The 20,794-nt window shown below is 44.0% G+C and overlaps 1 protein-coding gene across 9 annotated transcripts in view; it reads left to right on the top strand.

Annotated features, from left to right (window-relative positions):
- Positions 1-20,794, top strand: part of TRRAP (transformation/transcription domain associated protein) — a 166,116-nt gene that overhangs the window by 60,300 nt on the left and 85,022 nt on the right. For 5 of the 9 annotated variants that reach the window (XM_077918587.1, XM_077918586.1, XM_077918584.1 and 2 more), the window contains 9 exons: positions 511-717; positions 3,094-3,252; positions 3,373-3,507; positions 3,692-3,802; positions 5,291-5,437; positions 13,662-13,875; positions 14,795-14,935; positions 19,374-19,520; positions 19,736-19,938. In XM_077918587.1, coding sequence (XP_077774713.1) covers positions 511-717; positions 3,094-3,252; positions 3,373-3,507; positions 3,692-3,802; positions 5,291-5,437; positions 13,662-13,875; positions 14,795-14,935; positions 19,374-19,520; positions 19,736-19,938 — 1,464 coding nt within the window. The remainder of the gene's footprint in view (positions 1-510; positions 718-3,093; positions 3,253-3,372; positions 3,508-3,691; positions 3,803-5,290; positions 5,438-13,661; positions 13,876-14,794; positions 14,936-19,373; positions 19,521-19,735; positions 19,939-20,794) is intronic. The other 4 variants (XM_077918588.1, XM_077918585.1, XM_077918583.1 and 1 more) reach the window with 1 other exon arrangement.

The raw sequence follows: 20,794 nt of genomic DNA, 5'->3' as shown, positions 1-20,794 counted from the left end.
AGCGCTCTCTCAGGATAGATATAGGAAGGTGGGCATGTAATTGGCCAGAAATATGTATCGTATTAAAAAAATGGTATGTTGCAGAACTCATGTAAATTGATAAAACAAGTGTTTATGTTTATTATTACTATTATTATTATTATTATTATTACCCTGCCCATCTGGCTGGGGTTCCACTCTGGGCAACGTACAACATCTATAAAAAATAGAAAAAACATTTAACACTTCCCTAAACAGGGCTGCCTTCAGATGTCTTCTAAAAGTTATGTAATTCGTTATCTCCTTGACATTTGAAGGGAGGGCGTTGCACAGGGAGGGTGCCACTACCGAGAAGGCCTTCTTTGGTCTAGATAGGCTTAGTTGGAATCCAACATGGCAGCAGCAACATTGGCGCACTTCACCTGGTGTAGCCTCTTGACTCAGCTGTGGGTCCAGACCCCCTATTGACAACCTTCATTTCCTTTTCTGGATTTTATTTTATACAGTTCTTTGTGTTCTCCTCCTCTTCAGGTGTTTCACAGCCTCCTGAAGGCTCATGCGATGGAGGCACGAGCCATTGTCCGGCAAGCCATGGCTATTCTGACGCCAGCAGTGCCTGCTCGGATGGAAGATGGCCACCAGATGCTGACCCACTGGACAAGGAAAATCATAGTGGAAGAAGGTCACACCGTTCCCCAGCTGGTCCATATTTTGCATTTAATAGTCCAGCACTTCAAGGTATTTATCATTATTATTTATTAAAATTCTCTACAACCCTCCATCTGAAGATCACAGGGCGGTTTACAGCCTAGAAACACAAAATTACTTACGAAAACAATACCCCCCACCAGCACAGTTTAAAAGGCCATGGATGGTTTAATTAACCAAGGGCCCAGGAGAAGAGGAATGTTTTTTTCCTGGTCCCTAAAGATATGAAAGGAAGGTGCCAGGGCGAGCCTCCCTGTGGAGAGCATTACACCAAAGAAATCCTGCTCACCAGGGGACAAGGTTGAAAATTGCACCTATCCTGCCCACCAGTTCTCTTTCCCCTCTGCCTGCCATCACTGGGCTCCTCTCCTCTGAGGGTTATAAGCCATTGATTTGGAGGGGACTGGGAGCTTGCTCCCTTTCATCCGGTCTGATTACTTGTTGAGCTGCTTCTGAGCAAGTGGCCAGTCTGAAAGCTGCTTCCTCACACGTTATTCCATAAAATGGATTAACAGTGTAATGAATGGATACGATGCCGGCCATAATGTTCTCTCTGTCTCATACTAGGCATTAAGATTGGCCTTGACCCAAATAACTTCATAAGTGGTGTTTGCATGGCATAAATTTTCAGTGCACACAGAAACCCTCTGAGATGTTCTTAAATGCCAGAGAACACAAATCAAATTTGGAGTGGCTTGTTTCAGCACAGAACACTTTGTAAGGGTACTTTGTGTTGATTTTCAGGCTGGATTGCCTCTGAGGGCCCAGGGGAGTAATTTTGGTGCAGGGCGAGAACTGTTGCGCTCTTGGTCCAGTGAATACTCCTTCTCCCAACGTTTCTGGTCATTTGGAGCTACTGCGAAAGCGCTTTTGTCACTTTAGAATAATACCCCAAAGATTTGCTCTTTTTGTGGGCTCGAGAGAGAATCGCAAACCTGAGATGAAAGTGGTCTGTAATCCATCGGCCAGAGGCACTTAAAATACAGTATACAAACTAGAAAGCTTGGCTTTTCTCTTCCTTGTAATGCACTGACCCTGCTAGGTTTCAAAGGCACTGGCGGAATCAGTGTGTCCCTAGGCCTGCTTTGCACAGCTTGAATTGAGGAGGAAGAGTTAGATGGCTCCCAGCTTCATAACCTGTAAAGCATATTTATCAGCTCGGTTAGAAAAACCTGAGGCTCCTGGACTGAAAAACAACATTGCCCCACACCTGATGAATGCCTAGTTGCCAACGCTGTTTAGCCCAGGGGTGGGGAACTTTGTACACTCCAAGCACAACTTTGCCTCCTGTGCAACCTACCTTCCAGGAGATACCAGGGCCAGAGGCAAAAGTGGGCAGAAGGATGGATGTCTCTCTTACCTTTACACAATATACTGCATCACAGCCATGCAAAATCCATGCCCTTTTCCCCTGCCCGCGAGCAAGAAGCATTATCAAATTTCAAGGGCACATTCCGGCCATTCAGAAGGTGTGGTGCAGGGTTATTCAGAGATTTGCTCGGATGGGCATCCCAAGGCTTGGAAATGACTGAAATGGGTTTTTTCTTTTTTGTAACTTGGAAAATATCTGGTATTATTTCTGAGCGTATATCGGATTCCTGTATCTCCTGTTGTCATTGGAAGCACGACGATGGGGTCCATTCCTAATTCCTCCACCCTCCCGGGAACATAAAGATTACATCTTTTTCTCAGCCCCTGTACTTACCATTAATTTTGCTCCAGTGGCAGGAGAATGGAGGAAGGGAGAGAGAACTCTCTTCCTTCTTAATTCCGAAGGATAAATCATATTTGTAGAAGGTATGGACATTATATAGGGAGATAACCATTGTAACATGCTCCGTGTGGGGCTGCCTTTGAAAAGTGTTTAGAAACGTGAATGGGCTCAAAGAGCCGCAGACAGATCGTGGACTAGGGCTGGTTCTAGGAAACATACGACTCCCTTGTTACGGCATCTCTACTACTGGTCTGTTTCTGGGCACAATTCAAAGTGCTGGTTATGTCCTAAAAGCCCTATGCACACTGCTTAGGTCCAAGCTGTCCGACTGGGTTCTGAGATCTTTGGGGGAGGCCTTTCTCTCGGTCCTGCCACCCTCACAGGCATGCTTGGTAGGGCCTTCTCGGTGGCTGCTCCTAGACTTTGGCACTCCCTACCTAGAGAAATTAGATTGGCTTCCAGTCCTCCTTATTCTAGGAGGCTTTTGCAAACGGACTGCTTTTAATGAAATGACTGGTACCATGCTGTTTTCATGGTAATTATGTGTGTTTAATAGTGTTTAATGATTGGTTTTTTTCTATGTTTTTACCTGTTCTTATTTTATCTGCAAGTTGCATTGAGTCCTTGTCAGGTAAAAGGCAGGGTATAAATATATATGTTTATATCAATAATTGTGGGTGAAATTTCCACAGGTTTACTATCCAGTGAGGCACCATTTAGTGCAGCACATGGTGAGCGCCATGCAGAGACTGGGCTTCACTCCCAGTGTTACTATCGAGCAAAGGAAACTGGCTGTGGACCTGGCAGAAGTGGTCATCAAATGGGAATTGCAAAGAATCAAAGATCAGCAGGTAAGAGGACTTCAGCTGTTTCGTTGCCTGGTATGGAATCCTTGGCCTTTCTATAGAAATCCCATATTGAGTTCAATTTCTTTGGCGCTTCTTTCTCCTCTCTCCCCACCTCCCCCAAAGCCGGATTCCGATATGGACCAGGGTGCCAGTAGCGAAGGAGCCAGTTCCGCCTCATCTGCTGTGAAGAGGGGGCTTTCGGTCGATTCAGGCCAAGAAGTGAAGCGGTTCAGGACTGCGACGGGGGCAATAAGTGCAGTAAGGGTCACTCCCCCCCCCCCCCCGATTTCCTTGCAGACAAAATTTAACTATACCTGTACTTCTTTTCATATCTTCTTGGTGAACTGTGCATGTTTCAACAAGGACGCAGCAAATTGCCGTCCCTTTTTCACTTCAGATGTGCTTTCAGATGTGCTGCTTTATTAGTCGTCTTCTTCTTCAGGTATTCGGACGCAGCCAATCGTTGCCTGGAGCTGATGCGCTCCTTTCAAAACCCATTGACAAGCAACACACCGATACGGTCATCAACTTCCTCATTAGAATTGCTTGCCAGGTACTGTGCATTTCTCTTCAGTATGATTTGCTTGATTGGTGTGAAAAAGACAGCATCACTGTTCCATTGAAGGGAGATCTGCAGTGTTCCATTTGCTCTTCTCCTCCCTTGGACTTTCCATGGGTCGTGTGGAGTAGGACTTCTTTGCAGGCTACAGAATGCATTGCTTCTTATCCCCACTGGGATGCCTAGCATAGGAAGGAGGTGATGAGAATGACTAGGCTGAGGAACTGTGTGTTAGCATTTCACTCCTCCGTTGCTGATGTGTGACTGTTACACCACATGTCTGTGTTTACTTTCCAGGCTTGGAAAGCCTGAGAACGGAAGCTAGCCTTATCACTTCCGCTCTGTTGGGTTTTGGTACTTTTTACTTTGTGTTCTCTCTCGGAGCTGAAGTAAGAGGATGCCATGATCACTTTGTCCTGTATATACTGCTTAATAAAAGCTTAGAATGAGCATCCCAATCTCTACTTTGTTTCTGCTAATCTCGTCTTCCGACACTGTGCTCTGTAATTAAACTGTAACCAGAGCAGCTGCAATTAAAAGAGTGCTTTCTCCAGTACCAGCCATCTTGGACCGTACAGTGAGGCCTTCTTGGTGGTGGTGCCACCGGGGGCTGCCCTGTGGGAGATGATTTATCCAAAAGGAGGTCCTGAGGGCTATTTCCTTCCGCTTCTATGCATCATAGGGTTGCTCCCTGGCCAGAAGAAAACGCAAAATGCATAAGAAGCATCCCATGGCCTAGAAATGGAGGATATCTCACAAACCTTGGAGTAGGTTTGGGAGATCTCCTTCCACCTCCACCTCTAAGAGGTCTTCTCCTACTTGGCCCCTTCGGTCCAAACAGGCACATCCTTCCACCTCCTGTATCCTTTGGGCCACCACTGAAGCAGGCGTTGTGGGGTGAATCTGCTCTTCTTCTGGGGCCTGGAGAGCTTTTTATACATTTTGTGCCTTCTAGTTGGGGAGCAACCCCTATAGCGCACAGAAGCAGGAATAATAGCTCGCTGGGCCTCCTTTCAGAGAAGTGTCCTCTGTTCAGACCCACAAACGATAATTCATAGTAACAGTTCCCTTTTTGTTTGCATTTGCTAAATGATGGGCTTGTCTGCAGGGGGAGTCTACTTCAGCATGCAAGTCTAGCTTGTCATCTTCTGGCCCTCTCTATACAGCAGGGATGGGCAGCCTAGGGCCCTGCAGTGGTTGGGTTCCAATGCCCATCAGTGCTAACCAATATGGCCAGTGGGATGATGGGAGTTATAGTCCAGCAACTTCTGCACAGCCTTTTAAACTCTCTGTGTTTTGGGGGGGGGGTATTGTTTTGTTTGTTACCATGGTATTTTTTGTGTTTATGTGTTTTTATATTGTAAATTGCCCTGTGATCCTTAGAGGAAGCGTGGTATAGAAATTATTGTTGTTGTCGTTATAATATTGACAACAACAATAATAGTATTTGCTACTTAGTAATTATTCTTGTTAAATTTCTAGGTAAATGACAACTCAAACACGGCTGGCTCTCCAGGAGAACTGCTTTCTCGACGTTGTGTCAACCTTCTGAAGACAGCTTTACGGCCAGACATGTGGCCGAAATCAGAGCTCAAACTGCAGTGGTTTGATAAGCTTCTAATGACTGTGGTAAGTTAATGTTCCAGCCTTAAACAACTTTGAGAGGCATCAGTAAGAAACAATATAATTAAATGCTTAATAAAGTACCCTGTGTGTGTTACAAGTTGTCATGTTGCAACCAATGTATTGATTCATTTAAAAATATATATATATATGAAGATCCTGAGAATGTGTTGAGGTAAACAGTGTGGTGCTCGCTGTAGAGAACTTGAAATGTCATGTTAGCCTATTTAATTGCCAATTTAATTTGATGTCATGACTTGGTAAATGTTCAGCTTAATGGAATTGATTTATAGTCTCAAATAATTACTCTTGTCTTTGTTCTTGACACCAGGATTAGGATAAAAAGTCAACCGCTGAGAATTGGAAATGAATGCTAGTTTTTGCATTGTAACACTGATGAGATGTTAGTATTTTACGCAAGTATTTTTTTTTTTAATGTTGAGCTCCCGGAGAATTTTCCTCATCAGTACTGTGAGAATAAGAGGAAGAAGATTCTACTACCCTTGTATTCTCTTTCCAACCATCTGTCCTTATTGCTTACCCAGCCTTGCATTTAACAACTTCCTAGGCAATAAGGAAATAAAATACAGTATGAGTGAGCGAGTGGGATGCAACACTCTGTGCCCTCTAAGCTTGGTGGAAGGAAAGTCATTCTTTCACCTCTGACCCTCCTCTGTTAGCATACTTCCTAGAATAAAATCATTATTATTTACGTCTGCTCAGTGACTGGTATCCCAGGTTTCTATGCTGGACACAGAAAAGATGGTTCCCCTCTTCTGTGTCCAACATGGCAGTGCAGTAATCTAGCCTCTTCGCAGGCCTGTAACTTTGTGGCTTATTTACAAGGCTGAATTAATCTCGCTGCCATGCAGTTGTTGTCTGTTGCTGAGGTGGGGTGAAGGCTTGCTGGTTGCAAGTTCTTCATGGACTGGGGAAGAGTTAGCCTATCTGTAGTAACTGAAAAACGTAAATGGGGACATGCACAACATATACTTTTCAGCAAGTGTGGAGCCTCTCAGCTGATGGTATAGTCTCTAGGTAGCCTTGCCCAACCTCCCAAGGAACCTCTTTAGGCATTCACAGTTGGTTTGGAAATTCACTTTGTCTGGTATAGGCTACTTGAAGGACCACTTGCTCCCATGTAAATTTGCCTACCTGTTAAGGACTATTGCTGTGGGGGGGAGGCACTTGCGCATGCACCTGTCTTCTGAATTAAGGTTGGTGGAGATGCAGAAAATGGCTTTCTCTGTGGCACCACCTTCAAATTCTGGTTCAATTTCTTCCTTTCAATTTCTTTCAAAGTTCTTCCTTTCTGACATGTACAATGCCATTGTTGCTTTTTCAACTGGCTTTTGGCTTATTCTGGCTTTTAAAAGTTGTTTTGGGGTTGTATCCAGCTACTCCTCCTTGGAGTGGACCCACTGAAATTAATCAACATTTCTATCTCAGGTCCCTTAATTTTGATAGGTCTGCTCTGAGTAGGACTTAATTGGATACACATTTATTTACTGCATTTTATAGATTGGATCTTTGTTAGCCGCTGTTGAGCAGTATTGCCTAGAGAGGAGACAAGACACTATAGATTTTATGAATGAACGAGCGAATGTGTCAAGAAAGGCGGCCTGGAGCCCTTGCGTTTCCTACAGGGATGTTGTTGCAGCTTTGTTCCCTTGGTTCTTTTTCCGTATCCTTGAGGTCAGCCTTGCCAAACACCTCTGTGGCAACAAGAACAACACAACATTGACACTGCCGCTGCATGTTTGTGTGTAGAAAGGAGCTGGAAAATGGGAGAATTGGTTTGGAAACTAGGCTATGCGACTGTGGTGGGATGTGTGTGTCTGAAGCATGCGAAAGTAATCTGAAAATGTGGACAGCTGCAGGAGAGGGAAGCTCCTATCTTTAAACATCTATCCACACCAGTAATGTGTTCCATTAAACATGTTCTGCATCCAAATTGACCCTTAACAGCTGCCTAATGAATACCAGTGGTATGAGCAATAGCCTTACCCGTTGCTGTGTTTGGATGCTAATTGCCACATTTTGCGTTATAAGCACCAGTCTGGAATATTTATTTTATTCATTAGCTGGTGTGTATAGCATACAGCTTATACTATACATGTCTATTTAATGAATAAAATAAATATCTCTTGACTGCGGCTTGCATTGCAAAATGTGGCAATTAGGCTATAGATGAGTTCATAGTTTATTTTCAGACTGCATAGACATCCAAGTCCTGAAAACGCTACGAATCCATTGACACAATGGTCTCTTTCACAGCGTACCAGCTATGGGTCTTGATATGCAAGGTAGGACTCCCTAGAGAGGCAAAAGGAGCAGCCAGAGAGAGAATAAGCTGTCTCCCTTTACTCAACAAATTGTAGTTGGACATTAAAAACCTACTTTTTGGGGAGTCGTTTGTGACATAAAGGATCTGTGGGGCATTCTCCTTGGTGCTTTTCATGTGTTTTCCTCCCTCTTGGGCCTTCAGGGCTCTAATAATTTAACAACATTTTATATCTTTATTAAATTTTTGTCCTGCTCTTCCTCTAATGAGCGCTCAGAGTAATGTGAAAGATTGTTCTCACAACAACCTTGTGAGGTAGGTGAGCAGGAGAATGACTAACTCTTGGTCACCAAATGAGCTTCATGACTGAGTGGATTATGGGCTGAGGTCTCCTCAGCTATACTCTATCACTCTTAACAGGGTTGGGGAGCCTGAGGTCCTCCAGATGTTGCTGGACTAAACTCTCATCAACTTTGACCACTAGCCGTTCTGGTTGGGACACAGGCGAGAGAGACCCTTGCACTCTTCTCATCAAGTGGAGGGTAGTTCCCATTTCCCTCGCTTCTATTTTTGGGATGGTGGTGGTTGCTCAACGCTTGGAAGACAACCTGCAAATGTTTGTTCAGCAGTGAAATTGGGTCACTCAAACAAACAACTATATCACAGTTCTTTTCTTGGATATGTTTGTTAGACACTTTTTTTTTTCTTTTTGGTAAAGAAAGCAATCTTCATAGCAGGAGATGCATTCACATTTCCAGGTTGCAGTTGAGCTGGGTTTTTTTGAGCTACGATTCATTGTCCTGTGATGGATGCTTAACTTTTCAGCTTCTTCATCTTACAGCAGCTAAACTGCTGGTTAACCTTTTCTTGCAGGTCACTGTGGCTGTGAGGTTTTTGTTTTGATTTTTTTGGTACACTGGCTTTTGAGTTCAGCCGTTTCCCCTGTGGTGACTTTAGAAGAAAACCCACAGCTTTTTTACATGCCATCTTTTGATTGCTCTATAAGTCAACTGGAGAGCATTCCCATTAAAATTCAGTCCTTAGTAACGAATGTTAGTTGCGCTGGGGAAGATCAAACTGAATTACTTAACAGCTACTCTGCACATTGTCTTCCTTCTTACAAATGAAACAGTATTACACAGCGCCGTAAGAATTATCTTTGGCCTACCTTCCCCGCTCTGAATAATTGAATGCATATCTATTATTCTAGCACTTGTCAGAAGCTCTTGTGTCGTGCAACAAAGACAGCACACATTGGGAGCCAAATAAAAAGGGAGCCTTGCTTCCCTCTGCTCGAAGGGAGATCGTTTTGACTGGAGGCCTGTTTGGTATCAGGCAAATGGAATTGATTTGAAGAATGATCAGCAAGCTTGCTGAATAGAAGACGTCTGGGTTCAGTCATTCTGTTGTTGGACACAGAGGACATAAAGATGCAGCGTGAATGTGCAGCAGCTATACAAATTTTCTTCACTCTCAGACTCAATGATACATTGCCCAGTGTGGGTTACTTGTACAGCCTGCTCCACTGTGGTTGACAAATGTTGACACGGAATTCTGTGTCTAAAGATGAGGAGATGAGCAAAAACATCGGAAGCTGTTTTATATCAGGCCAGGCTCTTTGTCCCCCAAGATGAGAGACAACTGGCTTACTAGCAGTACATGTGAAAAGGATCTAGGGGTCTTGGTGGACCACAAGCTTAACATGAGTCAACAGTATGATGCAGTAGCAGAAAAAGCTAAAGCTGTTCTAGGCTTCATTAACAGGAGTATAGTGTCCACATCATGGGAAGCAGTAGTCACGCTCTGTTTTGCGTTGGTCAGACCCCACCTGGAGTCTTGTGTCTAGTTCTGGGCTCCACAATTTAGGAAGGATATTGACAGACTGGAACATGTGCAGAGGAAGGCAACCAAGATGATCAAAGGTCTGGAAACCAAGCCTTATGAGGAATGGTTGGAGGAGTTGGGTATGTTTAGCCTGGAAAAGAGGAGACTGAGAGAAGATACAATAGCTGTCTTCAAATATCTTAAGGGCTGTCACATGGAAGATGGAGCAAGCTTGCTTTCTCCTGCTCCGGAGGGTCAAACTTGAACCAATGGCTTCAAGTTACAAGAAAGGCGATATAGACTAAATATTCGGAAAATAACTTTCTGACAGTGAGAGCTGTTAGACAGTGGAACGGACTCCCTTGGGAGGTTGTGGGCTCTCCTTCCTTAGAAGTTTGAAAGCAGAGGTTGGATGGCCATCTGCCATGGATGCTTTAGGTGAGGTTCGTGCATTGCAGGGGGCTTGGACTAGACGACTCTTGGGGGGTCCCTTCCCATTCTATGATTCCATCTAGCCCAGTATGTTCTGCTCTGACTGGCAGCTGTTCTCCAGGATCTTGGGTCCTTTCCATCACCTGCTACCTGATTCTTTTGCCTAGAAATACCAGAGAATGAACCTAGGTGCAAACTCTGACTGAGCAATGGCCCCTCTGATAAAATCCCAATTGAACGGGACCAATGTGCCAGTCTCCTTAAGGGCACATCAGAGGTACCATTTCATATATTGTTAAGGGGTGAAGAGATTTCACCCCTGTGTGGGGGGAGAGGACATAATTTCTCATTTGGGAGAAAGAAAAGCAGCAGAATATTTGGTATGGTTACTTCTTACATCTCACGTTATCATAGCAATGTCATCAACACGCGCTGAACTATTGCCACCCCCACCGCTTTTTTAAGCGAAATGGATAGGTGCCGATTTAATAGTTGCTCAAATTACGGAGTTAGCCAGGAAGGGGCACCTGAAGAGCAATTGCTCGTAACCTGTGAAATAGTGGTCCTCTGCAAATTGTGCCTTAGCACACCCTGGTGTAAAGGTAGGGATTAGAAATGATTACGAATCATTTCACCCTGTCAAAGCAGGATCAGTGAAACCCTCAGTTTGGGGAAAAAATTGCTATAAATTGTTCCATCAATGGTACTTAGCACCAGCCCAGCTTAACGCGACAGTCTTCCTTAATGCATTTAAATGTTGGAAAGGTGGAGCCCTTATGGCAGATCTTTTTACAGATGTGGTAAGAATGTCATTTTCCATAGAATAATTGGAATATAAATAGATCACAAGTAATTGAGTGTCCTCTGAATGTAGAGCCTTTATTTATTGTGTTGTGGGCCACCCCAATCTCTGCCAAGGGGTAGCAAGGGATTCCAGGGGTTTTGGCACTTAACCAGGGGTTGTGTTGTGGTGCCCACCCTATGGAATGCCCTCCCATCAGATAAACAACTATACAACTTTTAGAAGACATCTGAAGGCAGCCCTGCATAGAAATGTTTTTAATATTTGACATTTTATTGTGTTTTTTAAAAAAATTCTGGAAGCTGGCCAGAGTGGCTGGGGCAACCCAGTAAGATGGGTAGCATATAAATAAAATAAAATAAAAATAATTAATAATTACCAGTAGTAGTAGTAATTCATTGCTTTGGAAAGAGGAACATCAGATATTGGAGTCTTTAGAAATATGGTTTATCTTACATATATTTATGCCTGAAGTCTTCATTGGAGGGGGCTCAGAAAATTAAACCCCCAAAGTGTATCTCATTGCTTCTCTCATAGCTTCAGCAAGCTTTGGTCCAAAGCGGCAGCCGGTCATGGGCCTGTCTTTTGGTGCAGCCTCTTCCAACCAGTGCACATTGAGTTCCATTTCCTCCATCTTCTTCCCAGAAGCCTTTGCAGAAAAGCAACACTTCCTGTTCTGCTTCCAGTATCCCCCTCCCCCATCACCCTGGCATCTTCCATTTCAAAGGCCTCTTGCTAAAGGCACTTTCTCCTGTGGTGACATCAAGCCCCTTGTAAACCTGGCACTCTCCCTTTTTTGTCTTTTGCTGAAAGTCTCATGTTTTGTCAGGGTAATGACTGTGTAATCACCTACCTTTGTCCTTTGATGGCAGCTCTCTAAGCCAAGCTCCTGAGGAAGCTGGCTTGACTTATTTTTTAAGGTAGAAGGTAAAGGGACCCCTGACCATTAGGTCCAGTCGAGGATGACTCTGGGGTTGCAGCACTCATCTCGCTTTATTGGCCAAGGGAGCTGGCATACAGCTTCCAGGTCATGTGGCCAGCATGACTAAGCCGCTTCTGGCAAACCAGAGCAGCACACGGAAACACCATTTACCTTCCTGCCACAGCAGTACCTATTTATCTACTTGCACTTTTGTGCTTTCAAACTGCTAGGTTGGCAGGAGCAGGAACCGAGCAACGGGAGCTCACCCTGTCACGGGGATTCGAACCACCGACCTTCCGATCGGCTAGCCCTAGGCTCTGTGGGTCTCCAGCTTTTAATAAGGACCTTTTTATTATTAAGGATTACAACTCACACCATTTGAGGAACACTGTCTTAATGCCCTGCTGCATTCAATGATCAAACCCCACATTTACAAATTTCAGAGATTATGGGGAGAACCTGGCACCCAGGAATTTTAGGGGATCCTTGTCCCTTGCAAACCTGTAGCAAAATTATTTAATATGACTTGCCCAGCATAGTGAAATCATCTACCTGTGAGGGTCTCCCCTGCCTTTCAAATCAGCTTGCACAGTTCAGGCCATGAAAAGTCACAAGCAGAGAGGAGTTGCCGAGAAAATAGCTCCAGATGGCTCATATAGGAGATTCCAGCTGCACACTGCAGTTGCAGACAAAATATGGACAAGGTCACTCTTAAGCTACTGACCCAGAGAAATTTTTATTTGATTCCTTTCTAAATTGTGGTAAATGGCCAGCTTCCATTCAAAGAGTATCGTCAAGGGGAATTTGACTTGGAGCCTGGTACTGACTATCCTATTTCCTTTCGTAACAATCTCTTGAAGTCCAAATGGAGGTGGTGGAGATAAAAATTAGGGCGTGCATACATGCAGGAAAGAAAACAAACCTTTCTTACCCAAGAAGTATACCTATTTACATGTTTTAATTAAGACTGTTACTGGAAAAATCTTAAAAGTCATGAATTTTAGCCAGGTATGCCAGTAAATTTGCAGAAGCAAGAAGTATACTGACCATGTGTGCCTGTGTTGCAACTGGCATCTTAAATAAAGGGTGCCTATGTGCTGCTGTCCAGATGTTGTTGTACTACAACTCCCATCAGCCCTATCCAGCATGGCCAATGATCAAGGATGATGGGAGTTGTAGCACAACTGCTGGAAGGTATCACACTGGCTACTCCTGTAGATGCATTCTGTCCTACATGGAGGAAAAAGCCAGGAAGCTCTCTTTAAATGGTGCTTTCTATCAGCAGTTACTAATACGTTTGTGAATTGAGAAAAGGGTAGTCTTTGCTTTGGCTTTAAATCTGCTTCCTAACATCTTTTCAATGAATCTTTTTTTAAAAAAAATGAAGTGAACAATATAACCCTACTTTTAATAGTGCATTATTCTTTAATATTAAGGACAAAAAAACGAACGTACAATAGTTTTGGTTTTCCTATGTGGTTCAGTGGAACGACAGCTTCTTTTCAGAGAGTTTGATCGACCATAGAGAAAACGTGTTGGTTAGTCGGAAGGGATGTGTAGGGAGTGGGATCACAGAGTGAGCTCTCCATCTCTGACCTCCAGGTGTTCAGTACCTTGGTGTCTCTCTACCTGGATGAAGACTGCAGTGTCTCAGACCATGTGACCACAACCAACAAATGTAAAGAGGTTGGAAATTGAGATTGTGGCGCAATCCCACTCTCCTCCCTTCTATGTGTGTATTCTAAATGCGATTCATGTTCAAAGAGCATATTCTGTTCAGGAATAGAGTGTATTTGTCCAAACACATCAGGGCTGTGTGGTAATGATTGATGCAAGAATTAAAACCCTCGCACTAAATCCTGAAGTCACTTTCTTGTGGATTTCTTGTATGTGGGGTTTGGGTGCATGTATGTGAGTATGGTAGAGACTGCTAATCTTTTATCTGTCTTTTGATGTCTTATTCCAGGAACAGCCCAACCAGGCCAACTTTGCCAATATCTGTACTGGATTGGAGGTTCTCAGCTTCCTCCTTACCGTACTCCAGTCTCCAGCTATTCTGAGTAGCTTCAAACCTCTGCAGCGTGGGATTGCCTCTTGCATGACATGTGGAAACACCAAAGTTCTAAGAGCTGTCCATAGCCTCCTTTCTCGCTTAATGAGCAACTTTCCTACAGAACCAAGTATGTTGGGGAGGGGCAGCCCCCTGCTCCCTGCTTTATTTATTTAGAAAAAAACCTTGTATGATCAGGGGTAAAGGGCGAAACATCTCCAAATATGCGATCCTCTCATTTGTGCTGGTTTTTATGGACTGTTTTTTTTTAAAATATTTGCACTTTCAACCCCAATTAAAAGAAAAAGTTGAAATAAGTAATCATGAGAAATACATCATTATCCAGTGGCATAAAAACTTAATAACCTGTGGCAGTTATTACTTTGGCTCAAGAAATGCATGTCATAAATTTAATGTCTTTTGCAATTACCATTTTTCTGCTTTGAAGGTGCAGTTTTTCAGTTGTTAAACATGGCTATTTTAATAAGACAAGAAAGGGAAATTGGGTGTAAAGCTAGACTTTAGCTAACGGGATGAGAGGGAAGAGGAAGTAAGAAGTCTTAAAACTGCAACTAAGAGAAATGTATGGTTGTGAACTCATTACATTTCAGGTAGGAAACATGAAGAGAAGTCCTCAGTCTGCTGCAGAAACTCACTAACAGAGAATTCCAAGTCCCACAAGAGGGCAATATCTTTATTAGGCCCATCAAAATGCCACAAAGCAGTGGACAGGACAAGCTTTCAGGTTCTCCAGAAAGTCTTCAGCAGGCTTCCTCAACCTCGGCCCTCCAGATGTTTTGAGACTACAATTCCCATCATCCCTAGCTAAGGATCATGGGATTTGTAGGCCAGAAACATCTGGAGGGCCGAGGTTGAGGAAACTTGGTCTTCAGCAAGCTTCATCAGGGATGGGAAACTTCAGGCCAGGGGTTGAATTTACTAGTAGCAGTGTAAATCCAGGTATGGGCATTTGTGTCCATGTGCTCACTGCTTGAATGAAAGTTGGCAGAAATAAATACATATGAATCTATCTTGTGTTCGGTTTATTGTTAACTGTGGCGTAGGTACTTCAAGTGTTGCCTCAAAGTATGAAGAACTGGAGTGTCTCTATGCAGCTGTTGGGAAAGTTATTTATGAAGGACTTACTAATTATGAAAAAGCTACAAATGCCAATCCTTCTCAACTCTTTGGTAAGTTCCTGGTGCGTTACATTATTAGGGCTGGGCATTTGACTGGTCAAAACAGATTCGGCCAGTTGACTGATCATATATTGTCAAATATTTTTAAAGCTTGAGCCATTATGAAAGCAGCAAAGAAGATATTCAGAAAAACTGTTCTAGTGTAAGTGCTTTTGGCTGTGTAACAGAACTTCGTTTCCTCCTTTTCTTTCTGCACATGCCCTAAATCTGCTCCAGAGAGGTAAAATTCAGGTGTGCTTGTGCTAGCAGAACACTGCCCATAATCTTTAAGAGATTTGATACTTACATTAATTACAAGAACCAAATTTGATATCACTTGTAAAAACTGACAGATTTTGTTTTAAGCATGGGTTTTGTTAACATTCATGTTCTTACATTTTTAAAAAATGTTGTCTTTTCCTGCAAGGAGCTCAGGGTAGTTTACCTAGTACTCCTCCATTTTTATCATCACAGAAACAATCTGTGGTAGGTTAGATGGGATGTGTGTGTGCGTCACAAAATTGCCTGATGCGTTTCATGGCTGAGTGAGGATTTGAATGTGGATCTGGCCCTAGCATAGCACTCTGACCCTCAGGGTTGTTAGATACTGCCCTCCAGATGTTGCTGGACTCCAAATCCCATCAACTTCATCCAGTATGGTCATTGATCAGGGATCAGTGTTGTAGTCCAATAATATCTGGGGAGTACCCTGCTGCTCTGCTCGGCCACTGTTTTCCTGTTTGGAGATGCCTGCAGTTTCAGCAGATAGCCAGTGTTGGTTAGAGCATGGTGTTGATAACGCCAAGGTCTTGGGTTCGATCCCCATATGGCTTGTCTGCATGTTCCTGCATTGCAGGGGGTTGGACTAGATTATACTTGAGGTACCTTCCAACTCTACAATTCTATGATTCTTATATTTATTTTGCTTCTAAGGTTGTCTCTGGTTTCTACAAAGGTGGGGGGCAAGTTGCCCTCACATCTGCCTTTACGAACAAATGGCGCCATAATAAGATAAACTAAAAAGGAAGAGATAAGCTGCTGTCTACACATTGAATATTGCAATCTGACACTTAATGGATCATAAGTGGCTATTGAAATGTGGCTAGAGCATTCATGATCCTCTAGCAGATGGCTCAAGAAAAATAACGAAAGCAGATGTTGTTTGTAGAATAGGCTTCTCTTTGGGAATCTGTGTTTTTTCCTGAATGAAGCCATCAAGTGTTAATGAATAAAATATTTATTTATTCTGTCCAGCTGCTTAATAGCTTCAAATATATGCATGTCAAAGACAGTTTAAGCTTTTTGACCTGCTTTATGTTCCTTTTGAACTGTTCAAACCTGCCCCCTCCAGAGCCTCTCCACCAAGGCCACCCCTGCTTTTAGAAACGAATTCTTTCCAATATGCTTTTCTTGCCTTGGCATGGCTGACAAGATCCATTTTCTCTTGTAGGAGTGTGGTCTCCTTCTTCAGTCCCCCCCCCCCAAGATATTTGGTCAAGAATTGCATCACTTCTATAATGTATTTACAAAAGCCGTGATTGATAAGCCAGGACAATGGTTTGAGTGTAATGAACCTCTTGTAGTGAGGTCTCTGGCAACGATTGGCTGAGCTTCTCTCGCTGACATTGGTTGAGCAGCTCTGATGCTTTACAGGGACAGGGCAGGCAGAAGGACCAAGAGGTATAGAATCATAGAAGGACCAAGAGGTATAGAATCATAGAATCATAGAGTTGGAAGAGACCACAAGGGCCATCGAGTCCAACCCCCTGTCAAGCAGGAAACACCATCAGAGCACTCCTGACATATGGTTGTCAAGCCTCTGCTTAAAGACCTCCAAAGATGGAGACTTTGGACGGAGACGGAGACTCCACCACACTCCTTGGCAGCAAATTCCACTGTCGAACAGCTCTTACTGTCAGGAAGTTCTTCCTAATGTTTAGGTGGAATCTTCTTTCTTGTAGTTTGGATCCATTGCTCCGTGTCCGCTTCTCTGGAGCAGCAGAAAACAACCTTTCTCCCTCCTCTATGTGACATCCTTTTATATATTTGAACATGGCTAGATGGACCAAGAGCCTTGGGCAGGGATAGCCAACCTGATGCCCTCTAGGTTCTAGGACCACCACTCCCTTACCATCTGCCATGCTGGCCATTGGAGTCTTACGACCTCTGAAGGGCACTAGGTTGTTTAATTCTGGCATCATGGAAGAGCAGACTTTAGAAGGCAGCTGGCCAGTAGATGCAGGATAGCTAGGAGAATGGAGCTGGAAAGGTTATAGTGGTTCCAGAGCCCAGAGGAACGATGAGAAGACTAGGCTAGTTGGAGGAGCCACAAAAGAGGAGATCATATTGGAGAATGAATGAGCAGAGAAAAGTGCTTCACGTGACCAAGAGCTACAAAAGTAATAAAGGCTAAAATCCACACGTTGGGTCAAAATAACCAACGCGCTCTTTAGCTTCATCCCTATCGTTTGTTTCAAAAGCACTATTTAAACTAATAAGCTTATATGTTGGCCACAAGTTGCACGCGATCGCCAGACCTATTCTGTTCCTTTGTTTTCCAAAACAATAGACTCGTTTCAGAGACAATGCTGAATGTATTCTCTTCATCCTTTGCATCCGCAATAAGCTTCTCCTCGTTCATTCACATATTAACTTTTTGATTAAACAAGCAGGGGTTGGTTTTCTCTTTTGTCCCTTGTCAAAGTGCCTGAGCGGGCAGCGCGGATGTGTTGAAATGATTAAACAATTTGGCAAGTTGGGTCTATCCTCAGCTTGCCACAGAATTGCTTCTGTCAATAACGCGGGCCTGGAATTGCAATGGCTTGGAGAGCTGGCTGCTTTAAATGGCAAATGTCCTTCACTATCCTAGCCTGTGATCTGGGTAGACAGATGTAATTTCACTTTGGGAATTGCCTATTTGTCAGGTGTCAGGTTGTGCTGTAGAACACACTAACCAAGAAAGATACTTCTTATCATTTGTCCAGAACACTCCAAGGTTATAGAGCCTAGTGTTGTCCCCACCCAACCCCCAAGGTAGTACACAATGTTACTGAGGACACCTCACCCCCCCCCCCCGAAAAAAAATAATATCCCAGCAAGTCCATAAGCAAAGTGCAAACCCTTATAAGATGCAAAATGACAAGCATGCTTTATTGAGAGGGAGGCAGGAGCCTGAGGCGTAGAGGGAAATAAGAAGAATAAGTTATTTAATCTCTTGGCTACCAAAATTGGAGTGTCTAAATCATTTGGGGGGGATTTCTGCAGAATTACTGAGTTATGGCTTGATAGCAAGAGCCTTGGAGATTAAGTGGCTGGGTTTTGACAGCGGAAGCGTTTGACCTGCCGCAGGTGTGAAGGCAGGAGGTGCCCTGTAGATAGCAGCCTGGCTGTTTTGCATTCAGCAGAGCCTCATCAGTTGTCAAATGCAAGACCTACCCTGGGAAATGTTCAGAAGTCATTTGAACGTTCACAGAGAGCGCTTGGCTTGTTTCTACTGGTGATTTCTTGGTCAAACATTTTGCTGTATACTGTAGCGAACAATCTGCCACCATTCGTTGGGCTGGGGGATCTTGTTATATGCTGGCCTGCAGGTTGGGTTGTATCCAACCAAGTTCTATTTCGAGCAGACTCCGTGAAATTAATGGACCTGTGTTAGTTGTGGACGTTAATTTCAGCCGGTGCACTCTTGAGTAGGACCAGGATTGGTTACAATCAGATGAAAATGACTTGACTAGGCATTCGGCTTAATAAACTGGGGTTAAAAGAGTAGGAATGGGCAAGTGAGATTTGAACTAGCCATGGGAATGGGATGTGGAACCATGGGAAAGATGGCATCTCACGAAGAGATGGGATGCTCAGATGTGAGCAGTCATCCAGTGCAAGGGAGGTCCAATCCCTAAATTAGACTGCCTACAGTTGTTGGGTTGAGTGGGGGGAAAATGAATTTAGCGAGGATAGAGGAATATATGTTTTTATAGTGTAACACCAGTTGAGGTTGGGGTGTGGGTGAAGTCGGCTTTGATGCAAAGTAGAGAGTGGAGGAGACTTTGGAAAGGAGCTGAACCCATATTGAGCCATTTGACTGTCCAGTCTGTAACTCTGTTAGAGAGGAGTCACTCATTGGAAGGAAAGATGGTTGCCAGAACTCACCCACCCTGTTAAAAGTTTATATCAGGCATAGGCAAACTTGGCCCTCCAGATGTTTTGGGACTACAACTCCCATGATCCCTAGCTAACAGGACTGGTGGTCAGGAGTGATGGGAATTGTAGTCCCAAAACATCTGGAGGGCCGAGTTTGCCTATGCCTGGTTTCTATCTTTGAACTGCTCCTCCACAGTAAAAAGTAATGCTTGGTTGCCTTGTTCAAAGTAGGACAGCAACAAATGTTTCCCCCCCTCTAATTATTATTATCTTCATTAATGTATGGGTTTTGTGTGTGTACGTGTTTCAGGTACTTTAATGATTTTGAAGTCTGCATGCAGCAACAATCCCAGCTACATAGACAGATTGATTTCGGTCTTCATGCGATCTCTCCAGAAGATGGTGAGGGAACACTTAAACCAACAGACCCAGGCAGGGGCAGCAGAAGCAAACACAGGTAATAGCTTGCAACTCCCTGTTGGCAAGGCTCAGCTGAGTGTTACAGTAACGTTATTCCTTGATATAGGGATTGGACTGCGTTTTGAAGGCTTTCCGTTTCAAAGTGTCCCCAAAACTAGGGAAGATTCAGACATGGTTTTCAATCGGAAAACCCTAAATCGTCATGTACATGATCAAATAATGCGTGTGGCTCAATTCTGATTCTGTCTGCAGCTGGTACAAGTGAATTGGTCATGCTGAGCTTGGACTTGGTGAAAACCCGCCTTGCTGTGATGAGCATGGAAATGAGGAAGAACTTCATCCAAGCTATTCTGACATCCCTCATTGAGAAGTCAAACGATGCCAAAATCCTCCGCGCTGTGGTCAAAATTGTGGAAGAGTGGGTGAAGAACAACTCTCCAATGGCTGCCAACCAGGTAATCTAAAGAGAGCTTCCTGTAGAGAGAACAAAAGAAACTTCCTACTACAGTGGTGCCTTGCAAGACGAAATTAATTCGTTCCACAAGTATTTTCTTCTTGCGAGTTTTTCGTCTTGCGAAGCACGGTTTCCCATAGGAATGCGCCGCGCGCCTTCCCCTCTGTCCCCGGACCTTTTTTAAATCAAGGGAAGGGGCAGCGGGGAGAAGATTGCTTCTCCCCGTTGCCGCCCCTTGGTTCAAAAGGGGTCCGGGGAGAGAGGGGAAGGCGCGCGCGCCTTCCCCTCTGTCCCCGGAGATTGCGGGGCTGGTAACGGGGAGAAGCGATCTTCTCCCTGCCGCCCCTTGCTTCAAAAGAGGTCCAGGGACAGCGGGGAAGACGCGCTGTGCTTCCCCGCTATCCCCTGAGCTTGCGGGGCAAGCTTCGTTTTGCGAAGCAAGCCCATAGGGAAATGCGTCTTGCGAAGTGGCTAAGAAAACGAAAAACTCCTTCGACTAGCGAGTTTTTCGTCTTCCGGGGTACCACTGTATAGCTTTGTCTTGTTAGATGTTAGCTCACCTAATTTGACAGTCAACATGTTGTAGTAGTTGAAGTTCCAGATGAGGGTTCAAATACCACGCCAGACACAAAACTCACTTGGTGTCTTCAGTCCAATTAACTTCACCAGCTTGTTGTGGGTGGGGAACCATGTATGCTACTCCAAGCTCTTTGGAGAAAGGGAAGCATAAAAATGTAACACATCTTATTTATTTAAGTTATTTATATATTGCTTTTCAGGCAGACCTACTCAAGCAGTTTGCTGAAGAATATTAAAACAACAGGCACCATTTTTTTTAATGTTACAATAAAAGGAAA

Source organism: Podarcis muralis, chromosome 14 (assembly GCF_964188315.1).
Source record: "Podarcis muralis chromosome 14, rPodMur119.hap1.1, whole genome shotgun sequence".
Taxonomy (NCBI): Eukaryota; Metazoa; Chordata; class Lepidosauria; order Squamata; family Lacertidae; genus Podarcis; species Podarcis muralis.
The sequence above is the reverse complement of the archived record's forward strand: the minus strand, read 5'-3'. Positions and strand labels throughout refer to the sequence as shown.